This window comes from Notothenia rossii (genome assembly GCF_949606895.1).
Source record: "Notothenia rossii genome assembly, chromosome: 11".
In the NCBI taxonomy this organism is placed as follows: Eukaryota; Metazoa; Chordata; class Actinopteri; order Perciformes; family Nototheniidae; genus Notothenia; species Notothenia rossii.
This window is the reverse complement of record NC_136910.1, coordinates 52,910,160-52,931,609: the sequence shown is the minus strand read 5'-3', so window position 1 is coordinate 52,931,609 and position 21,450 is coordinate 52,910,160. Positions and strand designations below refer to the sequence as shown.

The following is a 21,450-nucleotide window of genomic DNA, read 5'->3' as shown; positions in this document are numbered from 1 at the left end:
CAAGTACTTTTCCCACAAAGGTTCCTGAGAACTCTTTAGTTCTCATGAACTAAGTACAGATCGCGTTCACACCGGAAATTAGTTCTTGGGGGTGGATTAGGCAAATGAAGCCGCTGACGTCACTTCTTCTTGTTCTGCTTTGGGTTTACTGGCAGGCCGCAAACAACTTCACGGTGTATACTGCCGCCCAAAATCCCCGGCCGGAAGTCCCCGGAGTTAGGGACTGGCTTCAGTAGAAGCTGCTGGGAGTCCCAGAGTAAATGGCCAGAACGCAGACACCTCCTCATCTCCACCGCTCCCATGTTTTATTTTGTGTTGTCATAAGTTAGTCTCTCTGCGTTTCTGCGCTGGGCTAATGCTAATGCTAATAATGCAATGCGAGGATAATAAAAAGGCGGCTTCACAAACGTTTTTGGGAGTTTGACGGGGCGTGGTTTGCATTCCGCCCAGCCAATCAGACACAGGAACCTTTTTCTCCCACGAAAGTGGGACTAATTTAGTTCCTGGGACTTTTTGGTGTGAACGCAACTAAATCGTAGTTCTCAGGAACCTTTATGGGAAAAGTACTTGATGTGAACGCGCCTTTAGTCACACTTGAAGAGATGTCAGAGGGGTTGTGATTTTGTCTGTGCTAAAGTACAAAAGGTTTTTGCAGAGGATGGACGAGAAGTCACTAAACGGTCAAGGTAAAAGGTTTAAAGTCTGAAATTCAGCAACTAGGAAGACAGACTAGAAAGAAAAAGAAGGGATGAGAAATAATAAATCTTCCCTCAACATGGGGCCGTCTGGCCCGCAGCGAGGCATTTCATCTTCAACTCCGTTCCATTTACCAGGCCCATTTATTAAATGGCTTTTCTCACACACCACTGGCCTCCACCTGTTTAGCTGTTAAGCCCAGACGGATGGACTCGCATCAGCTGGTCTAAACACTCTGCTGCTCCTCGGCTGCAGCCTCAGGAGGAGGAGGATTGACCGGTCTGCAGGGAGCCAGGCTGCAGGCGGATATTTATTTATGCAGGGGATTGTTTCAGCATTTGTTATTTTGTATATGCACATACAAATAAGTGTGCCCAAGGGAATGTCTAGAGCTCTGTGTGTTTTGGTGTGTTTGTATTTATTATTTATTTTGTTTTGTTCTTGCGATATTATTTTTCCATCTATCGACATTTTGTCTAAAGTCTAAACCCATGCAACTTTTGCATCTCCACATTTGTAAATGTAAAAAAATTCCAAGACTGTAAACTGCAATATGAGAAGTTCTTGCACAGGTTGTGTGCTTTTGTTTTACAAAGACAGTTTTGTGACACTAATTATATCTAATTCTATATGAAATCTACCGAAATGTTGATAAACGGTGATTAAAAATAGATAGAATGGGTAACTATTCAAAGTTTGAAAAAAATATTTATTAAAAATGTCTGAGGTCAAGAAGCCATCAAAAGTCATGGGTTTGATTAAAAGTAATTTAATAGAATCGAAAAAATTATAATCGGCAACAATTTTGACAATCAACTAATAGTTGAGGTTTTTAAACTAATGTTTTTTTATCACAGTACGCTGATTATGTACTGCTTCATAATTGCAGTCATTGTGTTGTGTGACAAAACAAACTATTTGATCAGATTAGTCATTTCTTGCTCAAAAATAACAAATCAAAGCTGTAGCCCTAGTTTGAACAGTTTCACACTTTAATTAAAACATGAAAAGCACAACAAAGAATGCCGAAAACACTCAGAAACATAACAACGTTTGAATGAACTCATCTTGTGTTTCAGAACTACCTGAAAGCAGCGTGGAACGTGTTTGACTTTGTGACCGTGCTGGGGAGCATCACAGACATCTTGGTGACAGAGATTAAGGTAAGAGCTCCTCTGTCCTGCGTTACATACATCAGTCTCTACCTGTCACTTTGTACATTTGATCAGGAGTCAGTGCATATTTATAGCTGCTGAGCATGCTGGGATACAGGAAGGAGATTTACTGAAAGTTCTCAAATGAAGGACGTAATCAAATAAAAGCCAGGTCCCCTATAATGGCTGGGTCTTTGTAAAATGTAAAATCTAAGTTCATGAACTTAAAGGTCCCATGTCATGGCCTTTTCCACTGATCATAATTCCATTGTTGAGGTCTACTAGAATATATTTATATTGTGCAATTTTCCAAAATCACTTTGGTTTCTCATACAGCATCTCTGTAAACTATGTGTATTCACTGAATTTCACTCTCTGCCTTTAACGGCTCGCTGTAGCTCCAGTAGCTCCAGCCCCCACCCTCCCTGTGAGCACAGTGTGCTCTGATTGGTCGGGACGTTGTGAATCGCGCTGAGCTCCGTGGAGGTGTGATTTCCTTGTTTAGCGATACACAGCGAAACACAGCCAAACTCACCCTGAGCACACGCAAAGTCACAGCCGAAGTAAAACCAATAAGTGTGGCTTGATATTGAGTAAGAAAAAGGTTGATAAACGCTGTGAGAATGGGTCTGCAGAGAGAATTTCGCCGCGATCCCAACTGTCTGTTATCAGCCTGCAGCCAGGGAGGAGAGATCAGCAGAGCTGCCTGCACTGAGTGTGTGTTTGAGGAAGTCCGTGGATTGGTCAATTTGGACCAATCAGCTGGGGCTTAACGTAACGGCTCCGTGGACGTAACGTAACGGCTGCACGGATTGGTCCCTTTGGTTCCGGGTAACGCATGACATGAGTTACCCGGAAGAATCAATGGAAAGTGACGTATCTCCAACGAGGCGTTTTGGGGAGGTCTTTTCTGTGTTACTCGCTACAGGGTGTACTTTGAGGGTTTTGACTCTGCAGACCGTTTACATGCATAAAAACCTTCATAACACACAAGGGGGCGGGTAATAACCGGAAAAGCATGACATGGGACCTTTAATTTACAATGAATTCTGATGGTTTGTCGAAATTGGCCTCACTCTAAAACCTGCTTCAAATAAAAGCCTTTTACCCTCTGTAGCTAAAACATAATGGGAAGGTAGAAGAAGTGTACAAGTGATGATTAGTTTTATTATCTGTTTGTTTTTCTGTCATTTCTAGCCTGACTGATCAATTGTTACTTGTAAAATGTCAGAAAGCTGATCAAGACGTTAACAACTTTGAAGTATTGACACATTTTGGAAATTCTTGCAAACACGTATTTGACTTATTGTTTAAGGACTTATGTGTGTTGTATTATGTGTTGTGGTTATTCAAGATGGGTCTCTTGATTGTTGTTTTTTTCAAACAAAACCAATTTCTTCAAACCACTTTAGCTGCAAAACCACAACTATTAAAGTCACACTTTTCTCTGCTCCCACAGTCTCAGTCCTCAGATGCAAACTCAGCAGAGAAAACTGTAAGTGAAAAGAAATGAAATAATGCAAATCAATCAATTGGACTTCAGGCGGAGAAATATTGCTGTTACCATTTGCAGCATTTAGTTTCCTCTGTTGAAATCAGATGGAGAATGAACAGTTTTTGATTGTGGAGATAGAGGGCTATGTTCTGTTGCTTTCTCTGTGGAAAAAGCGCTCTCTTTTTTTGTCTGACTTTCTTGTTGATGTGATCATTAGTCTTCTTTTCTGTCTCTCCTCTGATGTGTGTTTTTCTCTTTCGCTGTTTCCATCCTCTGCTGTGTGTGTCCTGGTGCCTGTGCCCTCACTCGGCCCCCTCTGTCACATCTGACACCTCCAGACGGTAAGTGGCTTTTCTTGTTGCCCGCTGATATGGTCAATTCCCCCGTCAGAGTGCGTTTGTTTCTCCCACAGTTTAAATTGCCTACCTACTGAATCCTACAGAAAAAAAACCATTCAATTGTTAGATTGTTTGGTTTAAAAGCGACATAAAAATCTGGAGCAATTTCAGTTAGACCAGTACGGAAGAGGATTAGGGCCACATTATTATTATTTTTGGGAGGATTTGAAAAAAATGTTTTTTTTTGTTCTGAAAAAAGTCAGAATTCTGAGATTAAAGTCAGAATTCTGACTCTTTTTTTTTTCAAATACTCCCAAAAAAAAAAATCATGTGGCCCTAATCCTCTTCCGTAGACCAGAGCTGAAGTTAAATGCAGAAGATGTTCTTATTAACAAGTCATTTAGTCTGGTTGTTCTGTATTGAAAGTAGATTACATTGTATTGTATGTATACACTGTATTATATACAGTATCACTACCATGTCTGACTGGTTGTTGAACAATACTTTTAGAGCCTAGAAATACAGTCTACATCTGTTGGATGACATGTTGTTCAGAACCATAGACTGTAGATATAAAGAACAAGTGACAGTCAAACCGGAAAACTAAAATAAAATGTCCTCTTCTGTGTAATGCTTTTTATTAATTTGGATAGTTTTGGGGTGAGTTGCAGAGTGTTGGAGGTGTCGGTCGTAGTTATGTCTGCCTTCTCTCCAATACAGTAAAACTTGATGGCACTTGGCTTGTGGTAAAAAATAAAAATAAAGTTTAGAAAAGCTCAACAGCAATATCTCTTTCCTGAAATCAAGAGCAGGTTACTCAAAAATAATCCACGACCTTGTTGTTTGTATTTTTTATGTAGGAACTATTTTCTTTATACCATACTTCAACCATTAACTTGTGCGCATTAACCTAATGTTCAATAATTGAGTGATACATTTGAAAGAAAGTTGTTTCTAATGACTTGAAAAAAGAGCCACCATAAGCAAATTTTGAAAAGATGCACACTCCCTTCTGTGTAGTGATGTATTAGAAAGAAAGGAGTTGTTTGATGATGCTTTAGGGGTTAAGCGATAGTACAAGTATTACTCTGCATGTAGCCTTAACTATGTCACTACTTATAGCTATCTACTGGTTTGCTAACGTTAGCCGTCATAAGCTACTTGTCAATAGATTTGCACTTCCTTCTGCGCAGTGATACATAAAAAAGAAAGTAGTTGATGTTTTAGGGGTTTGAAAATGCTGTTTTCTAACTTTAAAAGATTAAGTGTGCACGTAGCCTCAGATCATTTCCAATATCTAACTTTGTTTTGCTAACGTTAGCAACCATAAGCAAATGGTAATACAAGACCAAGTGGCTGAAGCAGACCTGTATCTGTACAAACTCGGAGTGTGTTTCTTTTGCTTTTGAATTATACCTTTTTTTGTTTTGTTTCCAAGAGTTTTATTTTGTGTCTTCAGATCCTATTTATGTTGGGTTAATTACCTCACACTGTCTTTGTTTTGCCTCCCATGATAAGATGTTCAACCTGAGTTTCCTGAGGCTCTTCAGAGCTGCGCGCCTCATCAAGTTGCTGCGGCAGGGATACACCATCCGCATCCTGCTGTGGACCTTCGTTCAGTCCTTCAAGGTGAACACACAGTTACCTACACACACAGACTAACAGTGCCTCTTGATATGTGTGTAAAACTTGATTGATTTATGTAGCAGATTTCAAAAGAGGTGTTCCACCAAAAGCGATGAGAGAAGTTCAGTCAGGAAAGACACAAGTGGAATACAAATGTTATTCAATAGGTTATAATGTTGAGCTTGTGTTTTAGATGTATTCACGGTTGAACAAAATGATGTTACACAAAAAACAAGCTGTGGTATAACGCACTTTAAAAGCAGACTTGCTATGTTCAAATGGATCTAAATAGCTCTTTGCAGACAGTAGTTGGGATTTTTTCAGAGTGCCGCTTCGCTCTCCAAATCCTCTGGGACAAGTCGAGTTAAATGCGGAGCGCCGGGGCACGGTCGAAGGAATTTATAGCAGGTTTAATGTCAGTGGTGAGAGCTTTTAAGCCCAATGGAAATGGACAGTAGATGCAGAGTGTTAATAGGTGGCTTTTAATTACAACAAATTGTCGCGTCCTCCTCGCTGAGATAAAAATATCTGATTTAAAAAAAACAGACCTTGCAGGTCAGGTTGACTGCGCTGGTTCTTAACACTAGAACCGCCAAGGGGTCAATTTTACCCGCAGCTGTTTTTTGATTGTATGTAACTTTTTTTCAATAAAATATTAAAGTCTCCCAGTCCGTGGCTTTTCCTGAAAGTGTGTTATGTAGCACCCTCTGTTGTTAAAAGTTGTCAATATGAAGTCAGATTGACAAAAATCGCCAAGAAACGTATAAGTTTCATCCCTGTGCGATCAAAACTCACTGGTCTGTATGATAAATAAAAGAACATTGTACCTTGAAAATCAATAGCGGGTAAATGTGACCCGTTGGCAGTTTTAGGTATACAGCGACCTCTGGCGGTTCTAGTGTTAAATAAGACTGTACAATCTTACACTGGTCCTCTTTGAATAATTCGATGTGTGAGTGTGTGTGTGCAGAGGCAGACGGAAAGATCAAGAAAGAGGTTGTGTGTGTCTCTCAGTGTCTTTTAACTCTATTCATCTGTTTGCTTTCAGGCTCTGCCGTATGTCTGCCTGCTCATTGCCATGCTGTTCTTCATCTACGCCATCATTGGAATGCAGGTGAGTTGTGAATATGAGCAGCTGGACTAAAGGAAGTTAGACTTTAGTCAGTTTGAGCTATGTTTAGTCGATTGTTACGCTTTTATTTCTCTGTCCATAGACCTTATGTGCCTTTTTATCTATTCATATGTGTGCCTTTTATCTATTATTGTAATATTACATTTTATTATAATGTTATGTCTACTGCGAAGCACTTCGGTAAAACCCTCTGTTTGAATATGTGCTATATAAATAAAGTGGATTGGATTAGACTGTAATGATTCAGTGATGGATGTTCAGTATGGAGGAGATACACAGCCTAGTTACCCCATCAACAGCTGTCTTTACCTTTTTCTGCTAACATTCCTCTCAGAGATGCCTGGGATGGCTTACACCTTTACTATTAAATCATTCTACGGTCACATTATCCAGAAAGGATACAATTATACATTACAACATGTCCTGATAGAAGAACGTTATGTATAATGAACAGGGCCGCCCCTGGCCAACTTGAGGCCCCAAGCGAGATTGTGTGATGGGGCCCCCCCCCCCAAAACATTTTTTAAAAACAGGCTCCCCTGTCACCCGCGCGTCCACGCGTTCGCGCGTCAGCTGGGGTGGTGCGCGCAGTTGCCGACTTGGCCCCCTCGGCAAGGCGGGGCCCCATGCAGCGTGCGTGATTGGCCTGTAGGGAGGGGCGGCCATGATAATTAATATAGAACGTCAAGATACAACTTGTCGACTAGGCTAAAGTTGGCTAGCTATTTTGTTGCTGTGTTCAGGGGCGGATCTACCAGGGTGGCATGGGGTGGCAACTGCCACCCTAAAAAATAGCCTTGCCACCCCAGCTGCCACCCCAGTTGGCATCTTTGTTTTGAAAGAAAAGCTGTGGCTCATCGGACATCTATGAGAGAAAAAAAAAGTTTTAAGTCCTGAGAAAGTCAAATAAGACGGTGTGTAAAACTACACTGCCCAGCCAAAAAAAAGTAACCACTTTGATTTAACTAGGCCAGTAGGTAAGGACTTTCCACTGGATAATTACAGCAGCGATGTACATGTTTTAGCTGAATACACGTTTTTTATCCCTAACTGATGCAGTTAGTCACTTCTTTAATGTTTGTTCTTTCTGATGTAAAATCAAGGTTGTAATTGTTTGCAGTAAAGTCGTGGGGCGCTGAACTGTTCCTTTGAATCTTTTGAATTTTGATACATGATATAATTTCTTGTCTTTCAAATTTGAAGGAGGATGAGCAAGCATCTTGAGGAACATTCATCATTAACTCCTCCAAAAAATATAGTTTATTCAATAATAAATGAATATGTGAATCATAACAGTGATTGACAGCTGATGGGAATAATATGATTGTTAATAGTATCATATTCATTCAGACAAACATCGATGAGACAGTTAATTAAAGTACTTATTGCAGCAGTCTTCATAGATTTGGTACCCCTGCTGGTCTAAGAGTGAAACAAACTCATTCAGTTATTGTTCAGTTCAAATTCATTAAATCATGTCTGCCACCTTATATATTTATATGTAAGGCTTTACTGATGTGCCACAATAATGTCACCTAATGTTATTCAGTTAAAATATTAATATTGCGGCTTTCCAAGTTAACATTGATTGATATGACTGCAATTAAATCAGCATATACTTCTGCCAGGGGATTCCACCCCTCAAAATCTCCTGCCACCTTCTTGCCACCCCATGCATAGGCTATTTGTCTAGATCCACCCCTGGCTGTGTTGCTATAAAAGTGTTGTTTAAGCGTTAATGTCCTCCAGAACAACACCACAAACATTTCCTTTAAAAGCTAGCGCTGCATCCAAACATACTGACAGTCTCAGTGAAAATGTAATATTAAATATTTCACAAAACAAGTATATGTTGCATGGCTATTGCCTCGGATTGCATAAGATTGTGCAGGTGTTTGTACAGGTAGCTGATAATCTACTTTTCATTCCTCTTACATTGTCACTGTTCGGGTGCAGAGGAAGTTAGTTGTTGGTGTCGTACTGCACAGGGTCAAGATGCTACATTCATATTTGACGGCTGGCAGACGTCTCCTCGCCCAGCAGCCAGGGGTTTCAGGCCAGCAGGGTGGACATGCCCAGGGGCAAATCAATATTTAAAAAGAGACCACTTTGGGACGATACAACATTGTGATAATGAATATATTGCACGAGTGACAGATAAGGAAAATAATACATAGATAGAATTTATATCTAAGAAATACAACTTTAGACTTCATTGAGAAGTTCACGTGTATTCAGATGAACAATACGGATTTTCCCTTTTCTCTAATGACTAAAAGTACCGTGCAGCCAAAGCTGTTCGTACAAAAGCTACCATAGGCATAACATACTTTGTAAAATAAACAAAAGAAAAGGAACACAATGTATATAATAAAATGCAAAATGATTGTAGGTATTGAATAGAGTTTGGGGTCTTCAGTCTGAAATCTGTGGACACTAGGCTTAGTTGGGTCCCTTGTTTAAATCTTCTTAAGCACTATATAGCTATGAATTAATAAGCAACAATCACATTTAAAGTGTAATGGACAGAGGGTGTCGTTTTCTCAACTGATATTCTGCACAAACTACTGTTGTATTTGCTGTAAAGTGTCTTTACTGTAGGTTATTTTTTATTATATGTACAGCACTTTGGCTCGACCAAAAATCGTTTAAAAATGTGCTATATAAATAAAACTTGATTTGATGTATTTTAAATGATTCTGCTTGATTAGAGCTGTTTAGGCAGCTTTCATTAGATTCTTATTAAAACAAATCTAGATCCTGATTGGTGCAAACAAGTATGACATTATGTTCTCCCGCCCACTTCAAATCAGGGAGATGAACAGAGACAAAAAAGAAATGCAGAAATCTGTCCTCTGAAATAGCCAAAAGTGTTTTGGAAAGGAAATATGTATATCGCTCCGAGCCAGTCGCTTTAACGTCGTGGGTGTGGTCTGAGTTTGGGTCTCAGTTTGAGGAGTGGGCAGAACTCTGTAATCAGTTGACTTTTCATTGTTGGTGCATTCAATAACCAGCTGCTCTCCTGCCTCTTCAGGTGTTTGGAAACATTAAACTGATTGATGAGAACGAAATAAATAAGCACAACAACTTCCAGACCTTTTTCCAGGCGTTGACTCTTCTCTTCAGGTAATCCTGCTTTTAGATTCCAAAAAATATTGCTGTCTGAAAAATCCAGTATATGAACTGATAACTCCTGTGGGTGTGTTTCAGGAGTGCGACGGGCGAGGCGTGGCAGGATATCATGTTGGCGTGTCTCAGTAACCGGCCGTGTGATGACCTCACAGGAACCGTGGGGAAAGAGTGTGGAAGTGACTTTGCCTACTTCTACTTTGTCTCCTTCATCTTCCTCTGCTCCTTCCTGGTCAGTGTGAAGGGAAACACGCCATCTGTTTTCATACTGCGTGTTCTGAGTGTACTGAATATTATATGGAAATGTAATGGCTATTTCCACCCAGATTTTATGCGCTTTGAAATGATCCTTTAGCATGCTGTGAGAAGACACTGATTGGAGTAAACAAGGTCGGCTTAGAATGAGCACAGCTTACAAAATGCAAACGGTTAAAGAATATGAAAATGCAAATGAGCTGCTAACAGTGAACCATTTCCCCAAAGGTATTTTTACTTTTTAATCAAAATTGTGTGTAATATTAATTGATTTGTATAGACAAAAATAATTCAGCAAGTGGAAACAGTTGAAGAGATTTAAAAAATGAAAATAATCCCTTATAAATTGAGAAATCCTGGTTATTTATATTTTCAGTTCCCTGTTCTGTTATTTAAAAATAAATGTATTCAAAGAAATGGGCAAAATCATACAATGTGATTTAAATACCTGCGATAAAGTAAGAAAAACATCTAGTAGACTCTGATCAAATGTGCAGGTTTGGGGCTAAAAACATGAATATGATCCTAACGGTCTCATTTTTACCGTAGAAACAATTGTCCTTGTTATTATTAATTATCTGACACTGTATCTATTGTTTTTATTCTCTAGATGCTGAACCTGTTTGTCGCTGTCATCATGGACAACTTTGAGTATCTGACCAGGGACGCCTCCATCCTTGGGCCTCATCACCTCGATGAATTCATCCGCGTGTGGGCGGAGTACGACCCTGCTGCATGGTAAGTGCTCCTGCTCACCTCTGACCTGTGCAGCTACAGTATAGTCCCCAATATCAGCCAGTTTCTGTGCAAAATAGCAAGGTGTTTGTGTTTATAAGAGGTGTAATAGGCAACGGGGAACTCTAAGCTGCGAGTTCCAGCAGGATGACTACCGGAGAAATCCCATTTTAGAGGCGGCGAATTGATGACGCTAAGCCTGAGCGCGGCGGAGGCTGGTGGCGAGCCCCCTGTCGGCCGGACTGATGCATGTAAATCCAGCGTTTCGCTCGGCGTCCATTGCCTATAAGCTTGCAGGCTCCAAATCTCTTTCTGTCACTGAAGAGGAACATTTCTATCCCTCTAACGGGAGAATAAAGGTTGATGTCTGCGCCCTCTCTGCCCCGCACACTGTCAGTGTTTAACGGGACTGAGGCACAATCAAGTTCTGCCTGAGACAGTGTGAGGCCTAATCTGTCTCAGATTATGTAAGGCTCATTAAGTTTTCACAGGAGCCTTGTCAGTGAGTCAGGACTCCAAGAGAGGTGTGAGATGTGAAATGCAAAATTGCCATCTCCTGACAGACATTACGGGGGAGGAATTATTATTTATTCCTTTGAATATAAATGAGCTAGTCTCAGAGATGTGCCGACAGTTACATTCAGCCAGTGTTCGACTGCTTTTACTCATTGATATGTCAGTGAAAAAAGTATTTAAGGCTCGGAAAACTGTTTAAACTGATTTCAACATTTGATACATCTTCATCCAAAAGTTATTTAGTTTAAAAGTATACTCCATAGCTATTTGGGGAATTTGAATGGGGACTTTAACATTACACATTTTGTTATATAAAAATTATGATTCCAGCATGTTTACACATAATATACCTGACTATTGTAAACAAAAACAATAAGGATGAAATATGACTCCACATATTATCACATGAAAAAAATATTTAAAAAATATAATTTCCTTTCTTTTAAAAAAGGAAATTCTGAAAGGCACTGCTGTAATTGATGGCTACAACCCTAAGAAAAAAAGAAAATGAAAAATGTGGAGAAAAAAGTACATTTTTAAAAAAGTCAAAATGAACTTTGTTTCCTTTGTACTGCAACTCCTTAAATATCTACCTTAATGTTTATTCGTTGATTATGACAGATTATTCAATTAATGAAATAACCTGTGACCTAAACTGTTGAACATGTCTTGTTTTTTCACAGCGGGAGGATATGCTATCAGGATATGTACACATTGTTGCGTTTTATCTCCCCTCCCCTGGGCCTGGGGAAGAAGTGCCCTAACAGAGTGGCTTATAAGGTTTGCACTCCCACACAGTCCTTTTCTTTTCAAAGGGACTGTGATGGTTTCGGACTGAGTGTGTTCTCATTCCCTGAGAATGACCCGACCACACATGCATACTGAAACACATCGATCCTCCACTAACCAGTTGGCAGGTAACCATGGAGAGTGCACGAAACAATGCCGCAAGTCAGCCTCAAACAAGAGGCATCTCAAGCCATGTCTAAAATATGTCCCTGCTTTTAAATGAGTGGGTAGTGAAGAGAGCATTGTGCGCTTTGTTTCCACTCTGGTCACCACTAATGTCTCTTAGCATGCAGAAACAGAGGGCATGCTAAATAAATACTCCACTGGAAATCTATCTTTAGACTAAATAAAAACAACCTTTAAAAGTGGCTCTGAAAGTCTACAGCTCTTCCTTTGAGCAGAACAACAGCTGCAGTCAGCTGGGGTTATTAAGTATTTCAATGACTCAGGGTCATGGCAAAAAGAGAGAAAAACAGAAAACTCTTGAATCACTCCTGCAATAATTCATTGAGTTCCTTTTGAGACATTATTTCAGTATGTTCCAAACACGTCATTTCTGTTTTGTGAATTGTAGCATAACACTCAAGTCTCTAAATAAACTCAATAAGAGCCTTCTCTTGGGAGTAAACATCCCAACCTCAGTGGGAGAAAGGAAAAAACTAAACAAATATTTTGAAAGTAGAGCTAGATACACTACGTCGTAGGGCTGCTCGATTATGGCAAAAATTATAATCTCGATTATTTGGGTCAATAATTGTAATTGCGATTATTAAATGCGATTATTCATTGACTTTGAAAACATCCATTTATTGGAGAACATTTTTTGTAACAGTATATTTTTAACAGTTGATTACCCTGAACTTTAAGTATAATTCAACTGAAAAAATTAATAAATAAATGTATTTTAAAAAAGTAATAATAATTTTAAAAATAATCGTTTTATTTCGATTACGTTGTTTTCGTAATCGTTGCAAGCCATAATCGTAATCACGATTAAAATACGATTAATTAATTGAGCAGCCCTACCACGTCGGTATCCTTCTTCTTCTCTTGCCATGAAATAGTGCATGCAGTATACAGTAATCTATTGGAAATTGGAGTATAGCAAATATAAGGCTCACAGCGAGGAAGGGGATTATATTTGCTGGAGCGGTTTAGGAAGATCCCGACTTGGTTGCCTCTGGAATCCATTGTCCTGGGAATCAAAGCTGTAAACTTTCTAGAGCCAGCCGGGTGAATGTGTGGTACTCAAAAGATCCATTTTCAGTGGCTTTAACATAAATTGCGCTCTCGTTCCCAAATGCATATCTTCCCCTCTTCATCCAGCGTCTATGCACAGGGGGTCCTCCGGAGCATTCCCCCCTCCCTCCTCCTTTGGGATCCATTCCTGAATCCTTGGATCCAACCAGGATGGTATCCAAATCATCATATCCTGGAAATCTTATTAACAAGGATTTCTGTTTTTTCCTCTTTTTCCCCCTCCCATTCTTCTTCTTTTGGATTTTGCCGCCTTCTGTTATCATGTAACTCCCCCTCCCCCTCCTCACCTCGGAAATCTCCATTCCTCCTTCCATGGCCTCCTCCTACCATCTTTCCCCCCTGGAAGCGGCCGCATGACTTACCGTGACATGTACGAGATGCTTCGTGACATGTCCCCTCCACTAGGTTTGGGAAAGAAATGTCCGCCCCGAGTCGCCTATAAGGTAGAATCACTCCTTCCCCCCTAACCCCCCCCCCCCCCCTCCTCAGTCACCTCTGGTTCACCTGCTTCCACCTGTCAAACATCTTCAGGCTTCTGTCAGTGTGTCACCGTCTCTTCTGACCTGCTGTTGTGTTGTTCTTTCTGTTCCTCTGTGACGCTCTGGCCTTGTGCTGCCAGGGTTTTGTGCATTTCATCTACAACAGGGCCATGTTACAGATAAATACAAATAGATCAGAGGTTAAAAGCATAATATTTGACTTCTTAGTGAGCCTCTTTATAGCTTGTAGGTTTTGTTTTTGGGCATCTTGAAAGTGTAATGTCTAGTAGCCAGTTATTCACGGGATGAGGTAGAGACAAACCCCCATTTATGACTTCAGGAAAGTATGTTACTCCGGGATTTGTATGGAAACCTTAGGGGTAAATGTATTTATATTTTTGTACCTGTTATCGATCACCAGGTTGCATCTTCAAATGTTATTTTGTGAACTCACAGAAGTCTACATAAAGGGATTAAATCTTTGCACGGCAAGACCTTATATTCCCACAGCCAAAGATTTATAACTTTGGTCTTAACCAAATCGTTTTTTCTTCTTAACAGACTTTAGAAATCTGTGAGATAAAGAAAAGACTGTAGCTTTTAAGATGCACCCTGTCAAATAACTGGTAAAAAAAAGATATTTCATTTTCAAACAATGGGCAGAACCGTCTGAGTAAATTGCCATGAAATTCATGGTCCCCAGAGGATGAATGCTAAAACAAGTGGGATCCCCTGACTTCCCATTTGCACACCAAATCAGCTGTAAAGTGCAATCTGGCATGCAATGTCTCTGGAAATCTGCGGCTGGTTGCGACCAAACCCAGAGTTAAAAGGAGACTTAACATTGGACTAAACTATAAATCAAATGAGGTGTAACGTTTTGGAAAGGACCCAGCTATTTAGTTAAGGCTCTGTATTCAACGATCATTATTGGGTGAACACTGCTAGTCATTTAAAACATTCTCCCCGTCTCCTCAGCAGCCTCTGCTCTGACTCGAATAGTTTATTTCATGATTAAATGTAAGACTTTTCTTCGAGTAGAGTCAACGATCCTCAGGTAGTCCCTGAGCCAGCTGTTTACCTCTCAGCATGCTGGCTTTACAGTACAGTATGTGAATGGTTGCCGTGCGCCCACGCAGCTGTCCACATGAATCACATTTAAGGCAGTCCTGCCCTCGCCCCAGTTAAAAATGTCCATCTCTATTTTTTCTATATTTTGCCATCCACCACTTTGTTAACCTCCCTCCCTCCCTCCCTCCCTCCCTCCATCCCTCCCTCCCTTATGAACACATCTTCCCCTGACAGTCACAGTTCCTCGTCACATTCTTGTTTCCATTTTCACGTTCTGTCTTCAGGCCTAAGCTTCACTCTCTGCTTTGGATGATCTTTCTTTCACCCTCTCTAGGGATTTATTTCCTCTCCTTCCTCTAACTTCCTTGTGTGTGTGTGTGTGTGTGTGTGTGTGTGTGTGTGTGTGTGTGTGTGTGTGTGTGTGTGTGTGTGTGTGTGTGTGTGTGTGTGTGTGTGTGTGTGTGTGTGTGTGTGTGTGTGTGTGTGTGTGTGTGTGTGTGTGTGTGTGTGTGTGTGTGTGTGTGTGTGTGTGTGTGTGTGTGTGTGTGTGTGTGTGTGTGTGTGTGTGTGTGTGTGTGTGTGTGTGTGTGTGTGTGTGTGTGTGTGTGTGTGTGTGTGTGTGTGTGTGTGTGTGTGTGTGTGTGTGTGTGTGTGTGTGTGTGTGTGTGTGTGTGTGTCAAGTCAAGCATGCATAGGTGTTTTTTCATGTGTTTCTATTTTTTCTGATGCTCAAGATCTGCAATTGTCATTCTTACTCTCTATGAAAGGATGGAAGACTCACATGCATAGATGCTTTCCAGTTAATCCTCCTCCTCTCATCTCTCCATCCCTTCATCTTGTATGTTTTTGTCTGTCCCCTCATCTCGGCTTAAAGAGAATGGAAAGCGTCAGCTACCCTTCTCCTTTTTTTTAAATTCAAATGTCTCTGATGGTCTTTTCTTCCGCCTTCGGCTCTTCATTTATTTCTTTTAATTAGAAGTTCTATATCCAGCACATGTGTCTACCCCCCCCCCCCCCCCGCCTCACTGTCAATGTGTTGTACTAACTCAAACATGCATGTGTGTATTTTTGTGTGTGTGTGAATCATCTTGATGAAGCATTGATCCAAAGCCCTGCATGGTGTGGATTTATGCTGATAGCTTTTTACTTTTACAAAACTAATGCCTGATGCATTTTGAGTTCTGAAGTCCAATGTAGAAATAGTGGTTAAATAAATATAAGCCTCTGTGGCTGCAAGTCTTTTTTTATATTAAATAATAAATCCATTCGTTTACAAACTGTCAGAAAAAAGTCCAAAGATTTCCAATTTCTATTGATATAAACCAGAAGCAAAGCAGCAAATCCTCACATTGGAGAAATGGTAGATGTTTGATTGATACATTTCTCGATCTTTATCAAAATTGTTGACAATAATAATATTCTAAAACCAACTCAGGTTTCATTTTTCAGGACATACATTGATAGGAAACGGTTGAACGGAAGAATTTCATTATTTTAACGACACTATATCATTTTTCTGAACAATCTTCATTCTGTGCACACATTTTAAAGTTCAGTTAAAGCTAATGAGAGGCCTCAGCAGTTTGATTTAGCAGACTTAAGGAGGGATCTCTCACAGTGTTTAAAAATACATTTTCACAACGAGCAATGAATGTGGATTTCCACCCTATCTTTGACAGTGTAGCCGTACAGTGTGTTTGGAGAGGAGCAGAGATTACAGCCACCCATAACTCAGTCAGTCTACATCTGACATGTGAGTAAAGATGAGACCTTATCTCGTTGGCGTCTTAAGTACAGTAACAGTTTGATCCTGTCCAGCAGCAGCCTCCCTGTTTCTCTTCTAAGTCATTATTTTCAGAACAAAGACGTGCTGCTGCATTTCTCCAGCAGCAGTGAGAGCTTAGCATGTTCTCTGAGCGCACAGTGGTAAGCATCGCAAGGGAATCATATTTCAGCTTTTAGCAGAAAAGGCTATGCTTTCCATGGATTTGCAAAAGTCTCATAGCAACGGCAGCAGCAGCTTTAAACTCCATGCATTCATGTGTTTACTGCTGTCAGCTTAAACAAGGTGTATGGTGGGCACCTGGCAGAAACCTTTACATTGGCTTAAAAAGATGCATTGGCTAATTTAGAAGACATTTTATGGAAACTTAAATTAAATCCTTATTATTATTATTATGAAATATTTAGATTTAAATCAAAGATTCAGTGCTTCCAACTTCTCAAATGTGACAATATGATGATTTTCTCTGTTTCATATCATGTACATTAAATATCTTTGGGATTCACCCTATTGGTCAGACTAACGAAATCAAAAGTTGGGATGGACTTTTTTCATTATTTTTTGTAGACTAAAAGAAAAAAAATGGTCATCAGAACCAAAATGTGTTAATATAAATAGTCACTCCTTGCAACCCTTACTCGTAACTATATAGGGGTTTTCCACCAGTTGTTTTATGGTAACTATTACTGGTAGGGTGACTGGTGACAAACTGACATCATTTAAGATCAAAATCATTCATTCATTTATTATTTTAAGAATAAGAATTAGTTTTAAAACTACTAATTAAAATATTAACTACTAAGTTATTTATTTAATCCAGCCTCAGTTCTAATGTGCTGTTGATTGTGTGTTCCTGATTCATGGTCCCTCCTCTTTGCTCCCACCCCTCTCAGCGATTGGTGAGGATGAACATGCCCATTGCGGAGGACAAGACGGTGCACTTCACCTCCACGCTGATGGCCTTGATCCGCACGGCGCTGGAGATCAAACTGGCTTCTGGTGAGCGCCTAAAACTACAGATCCAGAATGCCTCGTGGCCAGACTGATGGCTCTGATTTTAAATCTGTGATGGCTGTGGTGCAGAGTGACATGTGACATGTTTGTGGGCCCATCCTCAGGGGTCCTGGCGCAGCATCTTTGCGACGCTGACCTGAAGCGGGAGATCGCCCGCGTGTGGCCCAACCTGTCGCAGAAGACCGTCGACCTGCTGGTGACCCCACCCAAATGTGAGTTGCTGTCCACTTGACCCTTTCAGAATCAGAATCAGAATACCAAACGAATAAAAAAATTACACAATTTACAAAATACACATCCTGTAACAGTTCTGAAGATTTAGCAGCCAAGTATATATTGAACATATACTGTGCAATATATACCTGGCTGCTCAATCCTAAGAACTGTTCAGGATGTGTATTTTGTAAATTGTGTAAATCTTTATTTTATATTATATCATAACTTTTTTTTCTACTTAGTACTTTTTAATGCATGTAACATTTGTAACATTAAGCTGTCTGTGGCTCTTTTCTGCTGTAACAACTTACATTTCCCCTCTGTGGGACTAATAAAGGGATTCTGATTCTGATAGTTGGTATTTAACAACAAGGGGTATAAAAAAATGTATTTAAATGTAATATTTTTGAAATAACCATCATGGCCCCTAGTAGACCCCCACACACACAACAACACAGACTGTTAATAACCACCATGGCCCCTAGTAGACCCCCACACACACAACAACACAGACTGTTAATAACCACCATGGCCCCTAGTAGACCCCCACACACACAACAACACAGACTGTTAATAACCACCATGGCCCCTAGTAGACCCCCACACACACAGCAACACAGTTGTGTTGTTATGTGTGTCTACTAGGGGCCATGGTGGTTATTTCAAAAATATTCCCTCCTATCTACTCATTGTTATCTGTTATTTAAATAATAAAATAATCTACAGAAGCATGGAGAAGCAAAACAATTATTGTGATCTATTTTCTAAGGCTGTCAGAAATAGTTTTCCCTGTGAATTTTTTTTTATCCTTGACACACATCTGTGGCTCTCTCTGAGACCTATGTTGTTGATCACATGGCGCCATCTTCTGGCCACCTGTAGGAACTGCCTCTAACTCTCCCCTCTCCCCCCCTCTCCCCTCTCCCCTCTCCCCTCTCCCCTCTCCCCTCTCCCCTCTCCCCCAGACAACGAGCTGACGGTGGGGAAGGTCTACGCAGCTCTGATGATCTTTGACTACTACAAGCAGACCTGTGCCAAGAGACTCCAGCAGCAGAACAACACAGGCTTACCTCAGGTACAGCGTGATAAGAAGTTCTAGTGCTGACTGAATCAAGAATAACAAGATATAACTCCATTATACTGTATTTTAGGAGCAGATGCATCATCTACAGTTTCAGTTAATTCCATATAGTCTCATTTAAGACACTCCTGAATCAAACCAAATGCAAGTCTAATACCTTGTTTCATAATCAGGCTTTGTGGTAGCCCAAATGTCATAGTTTCATGACATTCTCAAGTCTTATTTGTTTAACTATTTGGATTTTTGGTGATTGGAAAATATTGTAATTGATTATTGTATGTTAATCTTGACTGTGTTTTAGTCGTAATCTGTATTGTACAATTGAGAAAGAAAACGTACAATACATCTTATAACTGGATGAGATTGCTTTATATACACGTGTGTATATATAATTATATATATATATATAAACTATTTTTAAGAGATTACCTTTTACTGATTCAGCAACATGCATCATTGACGCGATTTTTCAAATAAAGGGAAACTTATTAAAACCAAATTGAGTTGTGAAAGCTGAATACGAGACTAAATAAAAATACATAGAAAGAGGATTTTTATTTTTCATTTAAGTAAAACTACATTTGACCTTTTGTAAAAACTGATCTCTTTCAGTGTGTATAAACGTTGTCAATCTGTCCTGCAGAGTAAACTCGGGACGCTGTTCCGTCCCGTGCTGACCCTCACTCAGATAAAGGAAGTAGAACCAACGTTCCCCTTCCCCAAACAACCCAGCCCCCCCCAGCCTGCGCCAGAAACCAAGCTAGTGGCACTGCCCAGTACCAGCATCCCCTCCATCAGCAGGGACACGGCGTAAGTGACTGTCACACATATATTCTGTGTTCACCTTGTTTTTGGAGTGCCTAGAGAAATGAACAATTATATGCTTTCAGTCCTGTTTAGACTTAATTTAGAAAAAATAAATTCTGACTTTCCTCTCAGGGCTACCGTACGATACATCTTATACAGAAAAAAACTAATATATCCACAACATATGTGTAGCTTTTTTTTGTATTCCTAATGTAAAATAATCTTTAGGTACAAGACAATATGTTTAGCAATATATAGGAATTGTGTTCAATTCGTTTATTATTATTTTTACTTCTGTTTTTAACAAGTGGAAATGAAAAAAAGGGAAACTATCTTCATTATTAAATAGTTTAGACTGACACTAATAAAGGTGTTTCCTCAGTTTAAATATGATCCTTCACGCTGTTTAGCTGCCAATATTACAGTCAGAGCTCTTGTGTTTTTTTAAACAGGCTAAACCAGACGAGGGTCATAAAACATTCCCAGTCCGGAGACGTTTCTCAGATGGCACAACAGAGACCCAAAGTCCGGAGGAAACTACAGAGAGGCCAGTCAGAGGATGTTCCCTACACCACCAGACCTCAGGTACTCCAAGGAAACTCTATCTTCAAATGTTATTTTACATTATATTGATCTGTGTTAACCCCATACACTGTACTACATGTTCTTTTTTCATGCAGGAATTCGTTGAGCTGACGAAGGTGGAGGACGTTTCTGACTCAGAGGCATATCCGAGCCTGGAGGGCCACTGCAGAGCGGCTTCTCTGCCCAGACTCAACGCTGAGTACTACGTAAGCTTTACAGCGGCGTGGAATACCTGAGAAATCACCCAACAGTGGCTTCTGAGGTGTAAAACATGACGTACAAAATGATAGAAATGTCCGTGTTTGGCAGTTGAACAGGTGGATGAGGTAGGCTGAAAAAAGGCTGGTGCAATACTGAGTGGTAGCCCTTTAGTGAAGCAGCGGTGAGCCTCTCTGTTGCTCCGTCAGTCCACATCAGTTCATCCCGCTGCTGACCCCGCACCACCTCTCCTCTCTGACAACTTCACATTTATCACAGATGAGGAAACTCAGGATAGAAATCGACTAAGCAAAGGATGCCTGAATGTGTTGATTTGATTTTTATTAGAAAGTTATGAAAAGACACAAAAAATAATCTGATCCTGGTTAAACAGTGTGTCAGCTTTTACAAATGTACACAAAAGGACAGACTGTTTTTGATATTTAGATTGCATTTAGGGGATAAGATACGTATTTTCCATCTTTTTTTGAGGGTTGCATGAGAAGATCAATACCACACTCGCTGCTCAGCGTTTAGTACCGTGTGCAGCTAGGGTTATGAGGCTTATCATATGAAGTAGTCTCAAAAATCTAAATATTATTTTCCACCATATCCACATTGTGGATAGAGATCGACTCGGCAAAGAATGCGTGAATGTGTTGATTTGTATAAGAAAGTTATGAAAAGACACAAAACAAATCAAATGCTGGTTAAACAGTGTGCCAACTTTTACAAATGTACACAAAGGGACAGACTTTTTTATATTTATTTTGCATTTAGGGGAAAAAATACTTATTTTCCATCTTTTTTTTAGGGTTTTATGAGAAGCGTTCTGCGTTTAGTACAGTGTGCATCTAAGGTTATGAGGCTTATCATATGAAGTAGTCCCAAAAATTGAAATGTTCCACCATATCCACAGTGTTTTAATTCATTAAGTCCTTTTGTATTGAGAGTGAAAATAATTTGATGGATTACAGATACTGTTTCCACATGTTACAGTAAGTATTGAACCTCATCGAGATCACCTGAGCATGTTAACACATAACATGCATTACTGTCAGAGTGAGATAATTATCTGACATATCTTATGG

At 40.0% G+C, this 21,450-nt stretch overlaps 1 protein-coding gene across 1 annotated transcript in view; it reads left to right on the top strand.

The window, feature by feature from the left end:
• cacna1bb (calcium channel, voltage-dependent, N type, alpha 1B subunit, b) overlaps positions 1-21,450 on the top strand; it is a 163,862-nt gene that overhangs the window by 129,793 nt on the left and 12,619 nt on the right. Inside the window, exons 31-44 of the mRNA XM_079659968.1 lie at positions 1,776-1,859; positions 3,310-3,345; positions 5,202-5,312; positions 6,358-6,423; positions 9,476-9,567; positions 9,652-9,802; positions 10,436-10,563; positions 11,760-11,856; positions 17,352-17,457; positions 17,577-17,684; positions 18,654-18,763; positions 19,413-19,579; positions 20,029-20,161; positions 20,257-20,367. Of these exons, the coding sequence (XP_079516094.1) occupies positions 1,776-1,859; positions 3,310-3,345; positions 5,202-5,312; positions 6,358-6,423; positions 9,476-9,567; positions 9,652-9,802; positions 10,436-10,563; positions 11,760-11,856; positions 17,352-17,457; positions 17,577-17,684; positions 18,654-18,763; positions 19,413-19,579; positions 20,029-20,161; positions 20,257-20,367 (1,500 nt within the window). The remainder of the gene's footprint in view (positions 1-1,775; positions 1,860-3,309; positions 3,346-5,201; positions 5,313-6,357; positions 6,424-9,475; positions 9,568-9,651; positions 9,803-10,435; positions 10,564-11,759; positions 11,857-17,351; positions 17,458-17,576; positions 17,685-18,653; positions 18,764-19,412; positions 19,580-20,028; positions 20,162-20,256; positions 20,368-21,450) is intronic.